This window comes from Hyperoodon ampullatus (assembly GCF_949752795.1).
Source record: "Hyperoodon ampullatus genome assembly, chromosome: 19".
Classification (NCBI taxonomy): Eukaryota; Metazoa; Chordata; class Mammalia; order Artiodactyla; family Ziphiidae; genus Hyperoodon; species Hyperoodon ampullatus.
Window position 1 is genome coordinate 50,702,776 of NC_136932.1, and position 14,841 is coordinate 50,717,616.

At 40.8% G+C, this 14,841-nt stretch overlaps 1 protein-coding gene across 1 annotated transcript; it reads right to left on the bottom strand.

Annotated features, from left to right (window-relative positions):
- Positions 1 to 834: 834 nt before the first annotated feature.
- On the bottom strand, positions 835 to 14,635 carry SLFN11 (schlafen family member 11; the record flags this gene model as incomplete). The annotated part of the gene is made up of 4 exons (XM_079726434.1): positions 835 to 1,618; positions 2,498 to 3,221; positions 12,524 to 12,652; positions 13,573 to 14,635. The coding sequence occupies 4 exons, from the start codon at positions 14,633 to 14,635 to the stop codon at positions 835 to 837; spliced, it is 2,700 nt and encodes an 899-aa protein (XP_079582560.1).
- Between the last annotated feature and the right edge of the window lie 206 nt (positions 14,636 to 14,841).

Here is a 14,841-nt window from a genome sequence, read left to right on the forward strand (position 1 = left end):
TTGTTTGTGTTTTTTGCGGTACACGGGCCTCTCACCATTGTGGCCTCTCCCGCTGTGGAGCACAGGCTCCGGACGCGCAGGCTCAGCTGCCATGGCCCACGGGCCCAGCCGCTCCGCGGCATGCGGGATCCTCCCGGACCGGGGCATGAACCCGCGTCCCCTGCATCGGCAGGCAGACTCCCAACCACTGTGCCACCAGGGAAGCCCGGAGATTACAGTTTTAAAGGATTAAATAATTGTATCAGTGCTCTCTGTTCTGTCGAAAATTATTAAGGTCCACTTGGTCACAGTTTGAATTATCTTGGGAATCTCCCAAGTCCTGGATCAATATAGCAAAGAGAAATGTCAAGAATTCAGAAACCAAAAATTCTGCTTCTGGTATGGCCAAGGTAGTTTCTACCAGGCCACCCTTCTGCAGATAAATATAAACCCTGGACAACTTTTAAAAAACAAAATATTGCACTGTGGAGGTCCAGACTTAGAAGAAAGAATGGCCACAGGACGAGTGTATTGTTTTTATGGTTTTTAACCGCAGGGTGGGTCATAGTCTGTGCTGTGCAGGGTGGTTAAAGCTCCTTCAGAAAACCACTATCATTCTGGCTGGAAGAATCGGGGACAGAGTTTGGGACAATAGCTGCTGAAAGGAGGTAGGGGAGGAATCCCTGAAAGGAGAGAGCCAGAGAGGGAAAGTTCCAAATTCTGTGTGTCAGCTCTGCCCAAATCTCTAGCTGACCTATGAACAGAAAAGAGAACTTTCTCCCAATACCAAGCAGATTGTCACCTATGGACATTTCCATAGTAATCACTTCATCTTGTTTTGGTTTGGAATTCTTCCTAAACATCATGATGCCACAGAATATGTAGCTGTTGATTTGCTCTGGATGCCAGACAGACAAGAATGTTGTGTAAGATAGCTGGCTCAACTGTCTTTGGATGGATCCCAAACACGATGTTCCTTTCCAGGCCAGAGAATCTTCGGACACTGTCCAACACAATGGCATCAGCTGACATGTTATTCGCATCGGTGAAGTGCACTACCCTTTTCTTCCTCATTGCTCTCCAGAGCTCCTGCCTGTAATGGTCCACATCTCTTGTGGTGCTAACAAGCACAGCGACGTCCTTGGGAGAATAGCCCCCTTCAAAGAGAACCTTGCAAGTGTCTGCCACATGTGTCGCTATTTCATTCAGAGTCAAGTTTCGCTTAATATTTAAGGTTCCCTGAACACTCTGAGCCCATTCAGCTTCAAGAAGCATCTGCAGGGACCCAAGGGGGATGTTAGGTGGAGGATTTTTTCTGACCTCCTGCAATACGCGTTGTAAATAGTTGGCTATTTGATATGCGTTGCGGACCACTCTGGTGAGCTCTTCCCTTGGATACTGGGCTGAGAGAGCAGGGAGGCCGCTGCGCTCCATGTGGTTGGTCTGAAAGTAGTCTAGAAAGATCCAGAGAATTCCTGGGCAATCCCTGTCTCTCTGAGTGATGGTTTTCGCTTTGCCATACCAGTCCCCATCTTCACTGCGGAAATTCTGAGCTTCATCGATGATGATGTGTTGAATCTTTTTAAAGTCATTTTTCATGAAGTTTTTCCGGGTCACTGCATGGCAGATTTTTTTGTCACTGTAAAAATTAAAAAGACACATTCAGGTTTTCTCTGAGTCAATAAAGGAGAAAAATTACTCTATCATACTCCTAGGAATGTGATACTGTTGTCACAGATCATTTTATCATCTTACTCTCAAGGAACAAGGTGATTCACGGACTTCCCCGGTGGTGCAGTGGTTAAGAATCCACCTGCTAATACAGGGGACACGGGTTCGATCCCTGGTCCGAGAAGATCCCATATGCCATGGAGCAACTAAGCCCATGCACCACAACTACTAAGCCTGCGCACTGCAACTACCGAAGCCTGGGCACCCTAGAGCCTGAGCGCCGCAACAAGAGAAGCCACAGCAAGGAGAAGCCTGAGTGCCTCAACGAAGAGTAGCCCCCACTGGCCGCAACTAGAGAAAGCCTGTGTGCAGCAACGAAGACGCAGTGCAGCCAAAAATAAATAAATTAATTAATTGGAAAAAAAAAGAAAATAATAATAATTTTAAAAAGGGGGGCTTCGCTGGTGGCGCAGTGGTTGAGAGTCCGCCTGCCGATGCAGGGGACGCAGGTTCGTGCCCTGGTCCGGGAGGATCCCACATGCCGTGGAGCGGCTGGGTCTGTGAGCCACGGCCGCTGAGCCTGCGCATCCGGAGCCTGTGCTCCGCAACGGGAGAAGCCACAACAGTGAGAGGCCCGCGTACCGAAAAAAAAAAAAAAAGGAACAAGGTGATTCGGAGGGAATTTAGACTGAACCTCATTTGCTGACAATAAGATCCAACTGCTTGGGACTTCCTTCCCTGGCTGTCCAGTGGTTAGGACTGGGTGCTTTCTCTACCATGGCCCTGGGTTCAATCCCCATAAGCCATGGGGCGCGGCCAAAAAAAAAAAGAAGATCCAACTGCTTACCTGATAAAGTTCCTCAGAGGCTGGTTCTCACAAATGTAGAGAATGTCATTTGCCTCACAGTGAAACATATTCCTGATCTTCTCCATGATCTTCACGGCCATGATTGTCTTCCCTGAGCCAGGTAAGCCATGGATAAACAACTCTTTGGTCTTGTGGAGGTTTTTTGAGAAGATCTCATACTGCTTGGCTGTGAGCAGATTTAAAACCTCACAGCCAAGCTGGTCACTCAAGAAAGATCTGAAGCCAAGCAAGACAATCACGAGGGACTGCAGCAAAGCTTCCATTTGCTGAGTGTTTGCAAAGTAATAGGACGTGGGGTACTCAATCAGGGATGCTGCACCCTCTGAGGACTCTGCATTGCTCTCAGGACTCAGGTGGAGGACCTTGGTCATGACACACAGATTTCCAGAGTAGCCTCCCATGTTCACCAGCTTCTGCTTCAGAGTGAAGGCAGTGCTGGTGCAATAGGACTGCTCATCCGCATCCTGCTCCCTGAGAATGGTGTAGAGAATGGGGGGACTGTTCCATGCTATCAGCAGAGCATCACAGATGACTGCTTGCTTCTCTTCCAAGTTCAGGTCCACAGCCCAGCTTCTAGAAAGGATTAAAATTCCCTGGGAGAATGGATATATTTGCATATTTATTAATTCCTCCAAACCTTCATTCTGTGAAGACAGCTCCTTCCAGAGGGATTTGGGAGTATATTTCAGACATCCTGGTAGCACTAGATATGGAAAGAATTATAAATTTAGTGGCAAAAATCACATTTGTTGTAATGATTAATTGTAATTAATCAACATTACTATACTTACACTTAATTATAATTAATTTTATTAATTATGATGTTACTTATTTTTGTATACATTCTTTTGCCAATACTATTATATTACAGTGAAAGAAAAGAAGCCTTGAAAAGTCTGACACCCTTCATCTAAGCCTTTGTGCTTATTACGTTTATGACCTTGGAAAATTCCTTAACCTCTCTAAGACTCTGTTCCCTCATCTATAAAACAAACAAAAATCCACATGTACAAAAATAGCACATTCTTACGGTGAGGAATCAATGAAATAGCATAAAGGTATCTGCTCATTGTAGCTGCTTGAGAAATGTTAGTTCTCTTTCCCTTTCTACTCTTAAAGCACCTGAATCTCAAAATGTCCCTTAACAGTCCCCATTGATGGAGGTAGGAAGAGCCCTCCCAGGAAGAAGGTGCTCATGAAATATCTGTGGAGAAGATGGAGCTATGAAAACTTTACTAGGAGAGACCTCTGTGCAGCCCTCCACTGGGAGATCCTAAGATTAGACTCTGAGATAACTCTCCTGAAGCATCACTCACTCACAGATCTATGTAGTAATGCATCTATCACAAGTCTACCCTTTGCCATGAAGGAGCAAGGAACAATGCTGTGACATGAGAATAAACTTGCACTGTAGGGTTTTAAACTTATGTCAATGATCATTTGTTCCAAAGGGAGGGAAAAAATGAAGAGATTGTTGTCATCCTGCTGTGGTGGTGTCAGATCACATACCAGAATCTGGATCTGTAGGGTTAATTTCCAGTGAAATTACCCATATTTCATTGGTAGTTGTTTATTGTTCCTTGTGGTGGTGCTCCCTCGCTTCTACCAGGTGTTTGCACAACTTGATTTTGCCTGCAACCTGGATGATGGTGAGTAGGAGATGGACTCTATTATGGGACACATCCAGATTTTGGAGATGTTAAAAGGCTGGGGGAAACATGCATCTTGGAATGGATGGAATAGGGTAATATAAGGATATGTTTAAAATGCAGCTTTAGAAAACAAAGGAAGTATAAAATAAGAAAAGTATAAAATAAGAAAACACATCATTTGTACCAGGGAGTTTGCACACATCTATGGTTCTCACAATTCTGCAAGGCAGATATACTTACTGTTCTCTTTTTCATATGAGTAAATGGGAACTCAAACCGGTCAAGTGCCTTGCCCATGGTCACACCACTGGGAAATGGCAGAGCCAGCATCTGGACCCAGTGCTGTCTCAGACACCAGACCCTCTGTTGTCTCTACTGTGGCCTTGCAAGCCACACAGACTACCCCTGCCTGCTAAATGGACAATGTCACTAAAGCATTTGATGTTCATAGCAAATATGTTTTGCCTCATCGTCAAGTTGGTCTTATTTTTCTTTAATTATATAATGGGACATGCTTCCTAAGGAAATTATGTGAAGACAAGAAGTGTCCCTTTCATTTCTTGGATATTCCACACGGCACTTAACCAATTATAGGGGCCAGACTAGGTGTCAATGAATGTCCACCACTCCACGTGCACCAGAGTAGTTACCACTCTCCATGTGACTTGGGGCCTCTGTGCCTTTGTGTAGGTGTGCCCTGAGACTTGAATGCCCTCTTCTACTTTTGTCACCTGATAAATTCCTCTCATTTCTTCTAGAACTCCCATGTCTCTTCTCTCCTCAGAGTTCCCACAGAACTTTGTATCCATACTAGGCACTAATCTCTTCATGGATCTAGGGAAATCTTTTTGTGTGTGTGTGTATGTGGTTTTTTAAAAAATATTTTATATTGGAGTATAGTTGATTAACAATGTTGTGTTAGTTTCAGGTGTACGGCAAAGTGATTCAGTTATACATATACACGTATATATTCTTTTTCAAAATCTTTTCCCATTTAGATTACAGCATATTGAGCAGAGTTCCCTGTGCTATACAGTAGGTGATCTAGGGAAATCTTTAAAAACAGAACACTGAAGTGTCCAGACTGATGGTTTTCCAACTACAGGAAATCAGGTGAGGGCTCCTAACAGTTTAGGACATCAGGATGAAGGTCGCTGGGGGTTGGTTGAATCTGATCTACTACTCTAACCCCTGACTTTCTCTAGAACCCATCACTCCAGGTATAGACAAAATATCTTTTCAGTCATTGCATTTTTTTCAAAAGAAAGATTTACAGTGTTTAATCTGAAGCTAAACTATTGTCAATCAATAGTAATAGTTAATGTAATGAGGACATCCCTATTCTTAGTACTTGGAGTCCAGTTGCAAAACCAAAACCGAACTGATTAGTTACCACTGTGAGAGCTCAGAATCTAATGATAGTCGTCTCTGAAAGTGAAAATTTGCTTCAAAAAATGGTTTTAATTAGGTAATACAGTCCCATAGTCCAAATACCAAAACATTCCTCTTTCTATTCACTCCATTTCCTCCCTTCCCAAGCCCATCCTACTCCTCTAACACAGACCCTTTTTTTTCTTCAGTTTCTCAGCTAGTCTTCCAAAACTTCTTTGTGCAAATACAAGCCAATATTTCCCCCTTTCTTACACAATAGGTAGCAAACTGTCCAGATCTTTCCATATCAGTACATAAAGAACTTCCTTATTTTTTCCCCCAGTTGTCTAACATGCCATTTTATGGATGTGACATATGTCCCTGTTGATGGGTTCTTGAGTGTTCCCCCCCAACCTTTTGCTATTATGAGAATATTACAATGAGTAACCTTGTATATTTTGTATGCATGCAGGTATATATAAAGAATAAAGTCCCAGCAGTGGGATTACTGGGTAAAAGGGTAAATGCATTTGTAATTCTGATAGATATTACCAAGCTGTCCTCCAATGGAGTTGTACCAATATGCACTCCTGCCAGTAATGTACAAGAAGGCTTGTTTCCCCATAGCGCAGCATATAAAAGATGTCAGATTTTTAAATTTTTTACCATCCAATAGATAAAAATGATAGCTTGTTTTAATTTGCAAGTCTCTTATTTTGATTAATATTAAGCATCTTTTCAAATGTTTGAAAGCCATTTGAATTGTATTTGCTCTGAACTGACTTTGTTGATTTTTCTTTTCAATTAATTAATTTAATTGTTTCTATTTTTGGCTGTGTTGGGTTTTCCTTACTGTGCGCGGGCTTTCTCTAGTTGTAGAAAGCGGGGGCTTCTCTTCATTGTGTTGCACAGGCTTCTCATTGCGATGGCTTCTCTTGTTGCAGAGCATGGGCTCTAGGCGCGCGGGCTTCAGTAGTTGTGGCATGTGGGCTCAGTAGCGCACAGGCTTAGTTGCTCCGCGGCATGTGGCATCTTCCCCGGCCAGGGATCGAACCCCTTTCCCCTGCATTGGCAGGCAGATTCTTAACCACTGCACCACCAGGGAAGCCCCGTTGATTTTTCTTTTAAGTTGTTCTTTATCCTTATCAACTTTTGGAAGCTGTTTATATTGATATATTAAAGACATTGGCCCTTTGTTTGTAATATGAGTTGCAAATATTTTTCCTAGCTGGTCAATGGCCCTTTGACTTTCTATTTAGTTGCTTTAGCCATGCACAATGCTTATCTTTTAATGTAATCATATATATCAGTCTACTTTCATTGGCTTTTGGATTTTGAATCTTGACTTTTCTAATCCTCATGCCAAAAGTATAAAGGCATTTACAAATGTCTTCTTCTAGAACACTTATGGCTTTAATTTTTAAAAAATTCTTGATCGATTTAGAGCTTATGTTGGTATATGTCATAAAGCGTGAATCCATCTTTTTTAAAATAAATTGCCACCCAGTTTTCCCAATATCTCTTTATTGAAACATCCTTTCTTCTCCACTTGAGAGGTCAATTCCATCATGAACTAAATTCTGATGTGTTTGCAACTATTTCCGGACCTTCTATCCTGTACCCTTGATCTAGTTATATGCCAATACAACTCTATTTTTATTTGAGGCTTTGTAATGATTTAATATCTGGATAGCCCTTCTTTTTGCTCTTCTTTTTCAGGTTTTTATTTCCTGGCTCTTCTTGCTTGTTTGTTTTTCCACTGGAACTTTAGGATAAGATTGTTTAGATTAAGTTAATCTCTTGGGTTTTTTTAATTGATATCTCATTAAGTTTATAAAATAACTTAGAGAAAACTGACAGCTTTCTTCCTTTCAAGAACATGACATGGGGCTTCCCTGGTGGCGCAGTGGTTGAGAGTCCGCCTGCCGATGCAGGGGATACGGGTTCGTGCCCCGGTCTGGGAGGATCCCACATGCCGCGGAGCGGCTGGGCCCGTGAGCCATGGCCGCTGAGCCTGCGCGTCCGGAGCCTGTGCTCCGCAACGGGAGAGGCCACAACAGTGAGAGGCCCGCGTACCGCAAAAAAAAAAAAAAAAAAAAAAAAAAGAACATGACATGTGTTTCCATTTTATCCTTCTTCTGTGTCCTTCAATATTGTTTAAATTTTTTCTCAGATCGGTTTATCTTAGTTATTTTAAATTTTTGTTGCTATTGAAAATTTTTTTTGTTGAAAAAATTTTGTTGCTAAAGAAAATATTTTCTTTGATTTGTTTGTTATAGCAGGATACTGAATTTTGCATATTAATTTTGACATATGCTTCATATAATTCTATTAATACAATTATTTATATTCAATCTGAATTCTTTTATTGTTTATAGTGTTTTTCATTAGGCTCTCTGGAATATAGTCCTATCTTCTTCAATTTTTATCCCTCTAATTTCTTTCTCTTATCTAACTGCATTGGCTAATTAATATTGCACGGAAGTTGTAGCAGTGCAATGATGGTTTTGTTCCCAAATTTAACAGAATGCCTCTAATATCTCCCAGTTGACATAATGGTCTTTGGGGGATATTGATAGATATAGATATATAGGTATAAGTATAATGTTAAAGAAGTATCTAGGGCTTCCTTGGTGTCACAGTGGTTAAGAATCTGCCTGCCAATGCAGGGGACATGGGTTCAAGCACTGGTCCGGGAAGATCCCACATGCCGCGGAGCAACTAAGCCCATGCTTAGTTGCCACAACTACTGAGCCCGTGTGCCACAACTACTGAGCCTGTGTGCCACAACTACTGAAGCCCGCATGCCTAGAGCACTTGCTCCGCAACAAGAGAAGCCACCGCCATGAGAAGCCTGCTCACCGCAATGAAGAGTAGCCCCCACTTGCCACAACTACAGAACGCCTGTGTGCAGCAACAAAGACCCAACCCAGCCAAAAAGAAAGAAATAAAATAAATTTATTAAAAAAGTAAAATTTAATTAAAAAAATAAATCTTTAGGAGGTAGGCCTAAATGTAAGACCGGACACTATAAAACTCTTAGAGGAAAACATTGGAAGAACACTCTTTGACATAAATCACAGCAAGATCTTTTTTGATCCACCTCCTAGAGTAACGGAAATAAAAACAAAAATAAACAAATGGGACCTAATGAAACTTCAAAGATTTTGCACAGCAAAGGAAACCATAAAGAAGACGAAAAGACAACCCTCAGAATGGGAGAAAATATTTGCAAATGAATCAACGGACAAAGGATTAATCTCCAAAATATATAAACAGCTCATGCAGCTCAATATTAAAGAAACAAACAACCCAATCCAAAAATGGGCAGAAGAGCTAAATAGACATTTCTCCAAAGAAGACATACAGATGGCCAAGAAGCACATGAAAAGCTGCTCAACATCACTAATTATTGGAGAAATGCAAATGAAAACTACAATGAGGTATCACCTCACACCAGTTAGAATGGGCATCATCAGAAAATCTACAAACAACAAATGCTGGAGAGGGTGTGGAGAAGAGGGAACCCTCCTGCACTGTTGGTGGGAATGTAAATTGTTACAGCCACTATGGAGAACAGCATGGAGGTTCCTTAAAAAACTAAAAATAGAACTACCATATGATCCAGCAATCCCACTACTGGGCATATACCCAGAGGAAACCATAATTCAAAAAGACACACACACCCCGATGTTCACTGCAGCACTATTTACAATAGCCAGGTCATGGGAGCAACCTAAATGCCCATCGACAGACGAATGAATAAAGAAGCTGTGGTACATATATACAATGGAATATTACTCAGCCATAAAAAGGAACGAAATTGAGTCATTTGTTGAGACGTGGATGGATCTAGAGACTCTCATACAGAGTGAAGTAAGTCAGAAAGAGAAAAACGAATATCGTGTATTAACACATGTATGTGGAACCTAGAAAAATGGTACAGATGAACTGGTTTGCAGGGCAGAAGTTGAGACACACATGTAGAGAACAAACGTATGGACACCAAGGGGGGAAAGCTGTGGGGGGGTGGGGATGGTGCTGTGCTGAATTGGGCGATTGGGATTGACATTTATACACTGATGTGTATAAAATTGATGACTAATAAGAACCTGTTGTATAAAAAAAATAAAATTTAAAAATTAAAAAAACAAAACCCAAAAAACTAATACTAAACTTTCTTTGGGTTATTTGTATGGAAATAGGTTAATATAAATGTTTCAGACATTACATGAAATTCCTAAAAATCTTATATGTTCTGTTATAATGTTATAAAGCATAATTCTAGTTATTACTTTAAAATGTGTATCTCAGAAATAACTAAATTTCCTTGTCAATTGCATGATTATGAACTTTCATCAAATAGTTAACTGTGGTCATTTTTAAGTCTTTTGTCATTTACAGATAGTTCTGGGTGTTCTCTGATGCTTTTGCAAAAATGTTCCTATAAAAGGGTTTCATCTTCAAGGAATTCATGGAAAAGACTCTGACAAGTGCAGGTTTCTGGTAATTGACTATACTGCTGAACTGAATGAATAAGCATTTTCAGAACTCTAATGGAAAACTGATGAATTCATAAAAGTGCTAACAAAAGATCAAGATAAAAAAATTAATTACATGGGGCTTCCCTGGTGGCGCAGTGGTTGGGAGTCCGCCTGCCAATGCAGGGGACGCAGGTTCGTGCCCCGGTCTGGGAGGATCCCGCGTGCCACAGAGCAGCTGGGACTACATGGGACTGAGTGAACTGATGAGGATGATTATAATTTTTGTGACTTTGTTTGAATAAAAAAAAGTAAAAAAAATAATTTTAAATATCTTTAAAGAAAAGTATCTATGGGTTCTTTTTTTTTTTTTTTTTTGCGGTACACGGGCCTCTCACTGTTGTGGCCTCTCCTGTTGTGGAGCACAGGCTCCGGACGCACGGGCCCAGCCGCTCCGCGGCATGTGGGATTCTCCCGGACCAGGGCACGAACCCGCGTCCCTTTCATCGGCAGGCGGACTCTCAACCACTGCGCCACCAGGGAAGCCCAATGGGTTCGTATTTTATGGAGTCTTTTAAAAATCAAAATGTAGGGCCTCCCTGGTGGCGCAGTGGTTGAGAGTCCGCCTGCCGATGCAGGGGATACGGGTTCGTGCCCCGGTCTGGGAGGATCCCATATGCCGCGGAGCGGCTCGGCCCGTGAGCCATGGCTGCTGAGCCTGTGCATCCGGAGCCTGTGCTCCGCAACGGGAGAGGCCACAACAGTGAGAGGCCCGCGTACCACAAAAAAAAAAAAAAAAAAAAAAATCAAAATGTATATTAATGTTTTTCAAAAGTTTTTCAGCATATTAGAAGACAATCATACTTTTTTTTCTGCATAAATGTATAGAAATGATGGATTATAGTAATAACTCTCTTAATGTTTATCCATCCTTTTGTTCTTGGAGTTCTGTCTTTGTGTCTTCATTTACAAGTAAGATTAGTCTGAATTTTTCTTTTTTATGCTATCTCTGTCAAGTATTGCAATTACTGTTACTCCCATTTTGAAAATAACCTGGGAATTTTCATTCTTTTTCTATGGCTCTGGAAAAGTTTAAATAGTGTTGGAAGTGTCTATTCCTCAAATGTTTGGTACAATTCCTGGAAAATTGATTTTTTTTATACCAGAATAATAGGTTATCACTCTATGAGGATAAAGCCCAGTATTTTGTTTTTAGATATAATTTATTCCATGATAATAAGCTCTACTAAAACAGAGTTTACTGAGTTTAGAGAGTAATTACCAATGTTTATGTTTACTCTTGGATCTAATACTGTTTATTGTGGACAGTTTTTAAAATATAAATTTGATATGCAAGCAAATGCAAAGACCTCAATTAGGTAAGGTGAAAAATAAAATCTTAAATTGAACAGTCATTATTTATTAACTCAATGGTCCTCAATAGATATTTACACATATATAGGACGTTTATGCATCAGATTCTAGTGCCAGATAAGCCATTGATTTACTTCATAGAGTTGATCAAGTGGTTCTTCCTCTCCAGAAGTGTAGAAAGAGGACAACAATGGACTCATAGCTAAAGCCTATCATGGTGGGAGCAAAGGATGAGAGCAGAGGACAGGCACTGTCCTTGGTTCTGAAACGTGATTTCACGCTTTTACACGACTGTTTCTCCTAAACCCAAAACATGTTCATGGATGTTGTAATTGATCTTCATTTTATTTGTTTTGTGTTCCATCTTGATATAAAACTTTATTCTTGTTTCATATTCTTGTTTCTTATTTTTCCTGCACTCCTCTGGAAAATTCGGCAGAGGAGGGCAATTGTTTGCTCCTAGTGCAATGTATGCCTCTAGTTCAACTAGATAAAAAGTTTCCAATATGGATGAGTGTCAGAATCCTGTTGAAAAAATACACATTATAAGGTGCTATCCTCAGGTATTCTAATTTATGAAGTCTGGAGTGGGGAGCAGGTATCTGTACTTTTTTTTTTTTTTTTTCCGGTACGCGGGCCTCTCACTGTTGTGGCCTCTCCCGTTGCGGAGCACAGGCTCTGGACGCGCAGGCTCAGCGGCCATGGCTCACGGGCCCAGCTGCTCCATGGCATGTGGGATTCTCCCGGACCGGGGCATGAACCCGTGTCCCCTGCATCGGCAGGCGGACTCTCGACCACTGCGCCACCAGGGAAGCCCAGGTATCTGTACTTTTTAAAGTAACCAGAAATACTGATGATCAGTCCTATTTGAGAACTACAAGACCGAAAGGTCTTTAAGGGCAACAGTGTTCCTCCATTCTATATGTGGTATTGCCTCAGCTAATGAGGTCAGTGAGGGTTCATTTCTAAACTACTTATCATCAATATGCTTGTAGCATTATCACCTTGCACACATAGGTTTTGCAGAGTGTACTTTCAGGACCTTAAATAACAAACATAACAGTTTATCTCCCCTTATCCTAACATAGAAACTGGCTGGTGTCAAGTAGGCAAACCATAGTTACTACCTGGAAATAAGCGTTGCTGGAGATCCTTCTTATGTTCCAGGCCTTTCTTGGAGTACACTGGTCTGCTAAGAGGAGGCCCGCTAGACAGACTCAGCTGAGATTCAAAGTCTTTGCACAACCATGTAAAATCTTAACAAAGAAGGGAAATGCATGTTATTCTGCCATGTTAGTTCATCTCTTCACCACTGAAAAAGACCTTGTGAGCGGGTGTATTATATGACTGTCTAGGTATGACTTGAGACATAATGGCAAGATAACACCCCATTCACCCTGTATGGACAAGTGCCTTCATTGCATATGAAAGTTGCCAAATCCATCATAAAAGAGATGTTATTTGGAAGTTTGAATGTGTTTCCCACTCAGTATGTCTTCACCCTCTGTTTCTGGATATCGTTTTGTTTGAATTTCTTTTACGGTACATAGCACATTCTTTTAGTACACCTATCTATGCATATATCTGTGGTGCAAATATTCCCACCATGGACAATTTTAAGCTATCAATATGATGTCACTAAATGCAGAGTTGGGAAGACATGCACCGTAACACACCATTTTATAGTATTTCCATCATACAGATACAGTAGATGTAAATAACCTCACGCGTATAGGTAATCTTAAAATGTAGTAAATCATTAGGTTTTGTATTTATTAAATTTGTTTTAAATATAATTTATTGAACTGTAAGTTTATAAAACTTAATTTTTAGCAATGACTGTTTAACAACTGGCTCAAAACATTCCTGAAAAGTTAACAAATGGCTCTCGAGCCAGTAAGAGCCAGTTCCAATACACCACTGCAAGGCAATCATCCCCAGACAATTTTCTTTTCATCTGATGTGGGAAATTACCTTTTATAAGATACTTCATTTGGGCTTCTCATCACCCAACAAAATTTTCTCATGTATGGAAAGTAGGGTACTTGAAGATTCAAAAAACACAGAATTTAGTGTGTGTGAGAAGTTCAAAGTCATAGGAAACAGAGGGAAACCTGTTTAATATACAGGTTCCAAAGAGGTAGAAAGGACAGGGAGGGAGTTTTCTCCATCTTACCTGGATCTGTGTCCATCAACATGCCTACCCATTCCTGAATTGTCAGTTTGCAAATATCCTTGTCCTTCACCATCCAGGAACAGGGAGCTTCTGAGAAAAGTGCACCACAGAATGGCTTCACTCCGATCACACAAGCATAGCCGTATAGCTCTCCCCCAGCTAACACATCCAAGATTTTGACTGTGAAATCTATCTGGCATTGAGACTGGCAAAAATGGACACAAGGTAATTTGTGTATTGTGTTTTCTATTGTCTTTTTCAAAGACTCACGGTCAACATTTTCTTTAGCACATCCCAGAACTTTCTTACTCCTATCATCCACTCCAATAAAAAGATAGCCTCCTTCAGTGTTTGCAAATGCAGACATGTACACTGGAATTCTGTTTTTCACATATTCTTCAATGTGTTTTGTAGAGAACTGCTTAAATTCTATGAATTGAGACTCGGGAAAAGGCACGATTTCACCGTATTCAAGCTGGTCTTTTTGGAAAATTAGGTAAGTAGGATCCGAATTATGGAGATCTTGACGTATAACCTTGGCAACTTCACCAAAAGGTTCTTTCCCCAAGATTTTTGCATTTATTTTCTTGGTTTTCAGGAAACTGAATGCCTCTCCTGAATCCATGGGAAGCACAGAAGTGCCAGATCTACAGTATAACGAAGAACTCAGGCTGCAAATGCGGGGCTTAAAGGAACTGTCTTCAGGGAAAGTGTCACTGCTCCAAGACTTAACAAAAATGTAATAACACCTCCCTTGTTGCTTAGTCTTGAAGAAAGCCTGCAAATTTGAAGACAGAATAAGTGTTCTCAAAGACTCTTCTAAATCCAGTCCCATCTCCACAGGATGCTCATTGTTGTTTGCCATTTCCAGCTGAATCACTCCTCCTCCTGAGTTTAATAAAGCACATGCAGCTTTTATAACTTTTGCCTTCTCTTGCTCTCTCTGAATTTTCTGCAGCTCCTTTCTGTTTCTTTCACCAAGAGTTACTTTTCCTACATTGATGACCAAGTCTGGGTAAGATGATTCTACCACCAAAGATGAATTATGTTCCTCCATGTTCATTCTGCAATTGAAACCATTAAAATACATATCATGTTGATGAAGAAGTAGATTGCAAAGTACACAAAAGTGCATTTATTAATTTATTTAAAAATATTTATTGAGTTCTTGCTAAGTGCTGGGGGCTGGAAATTAAGTGGTAAATAAAAAATAAGCATAGCCCTGAACCTTAAAGCTTACAGTCTGGACAGAAACATTGAATAGAGTAA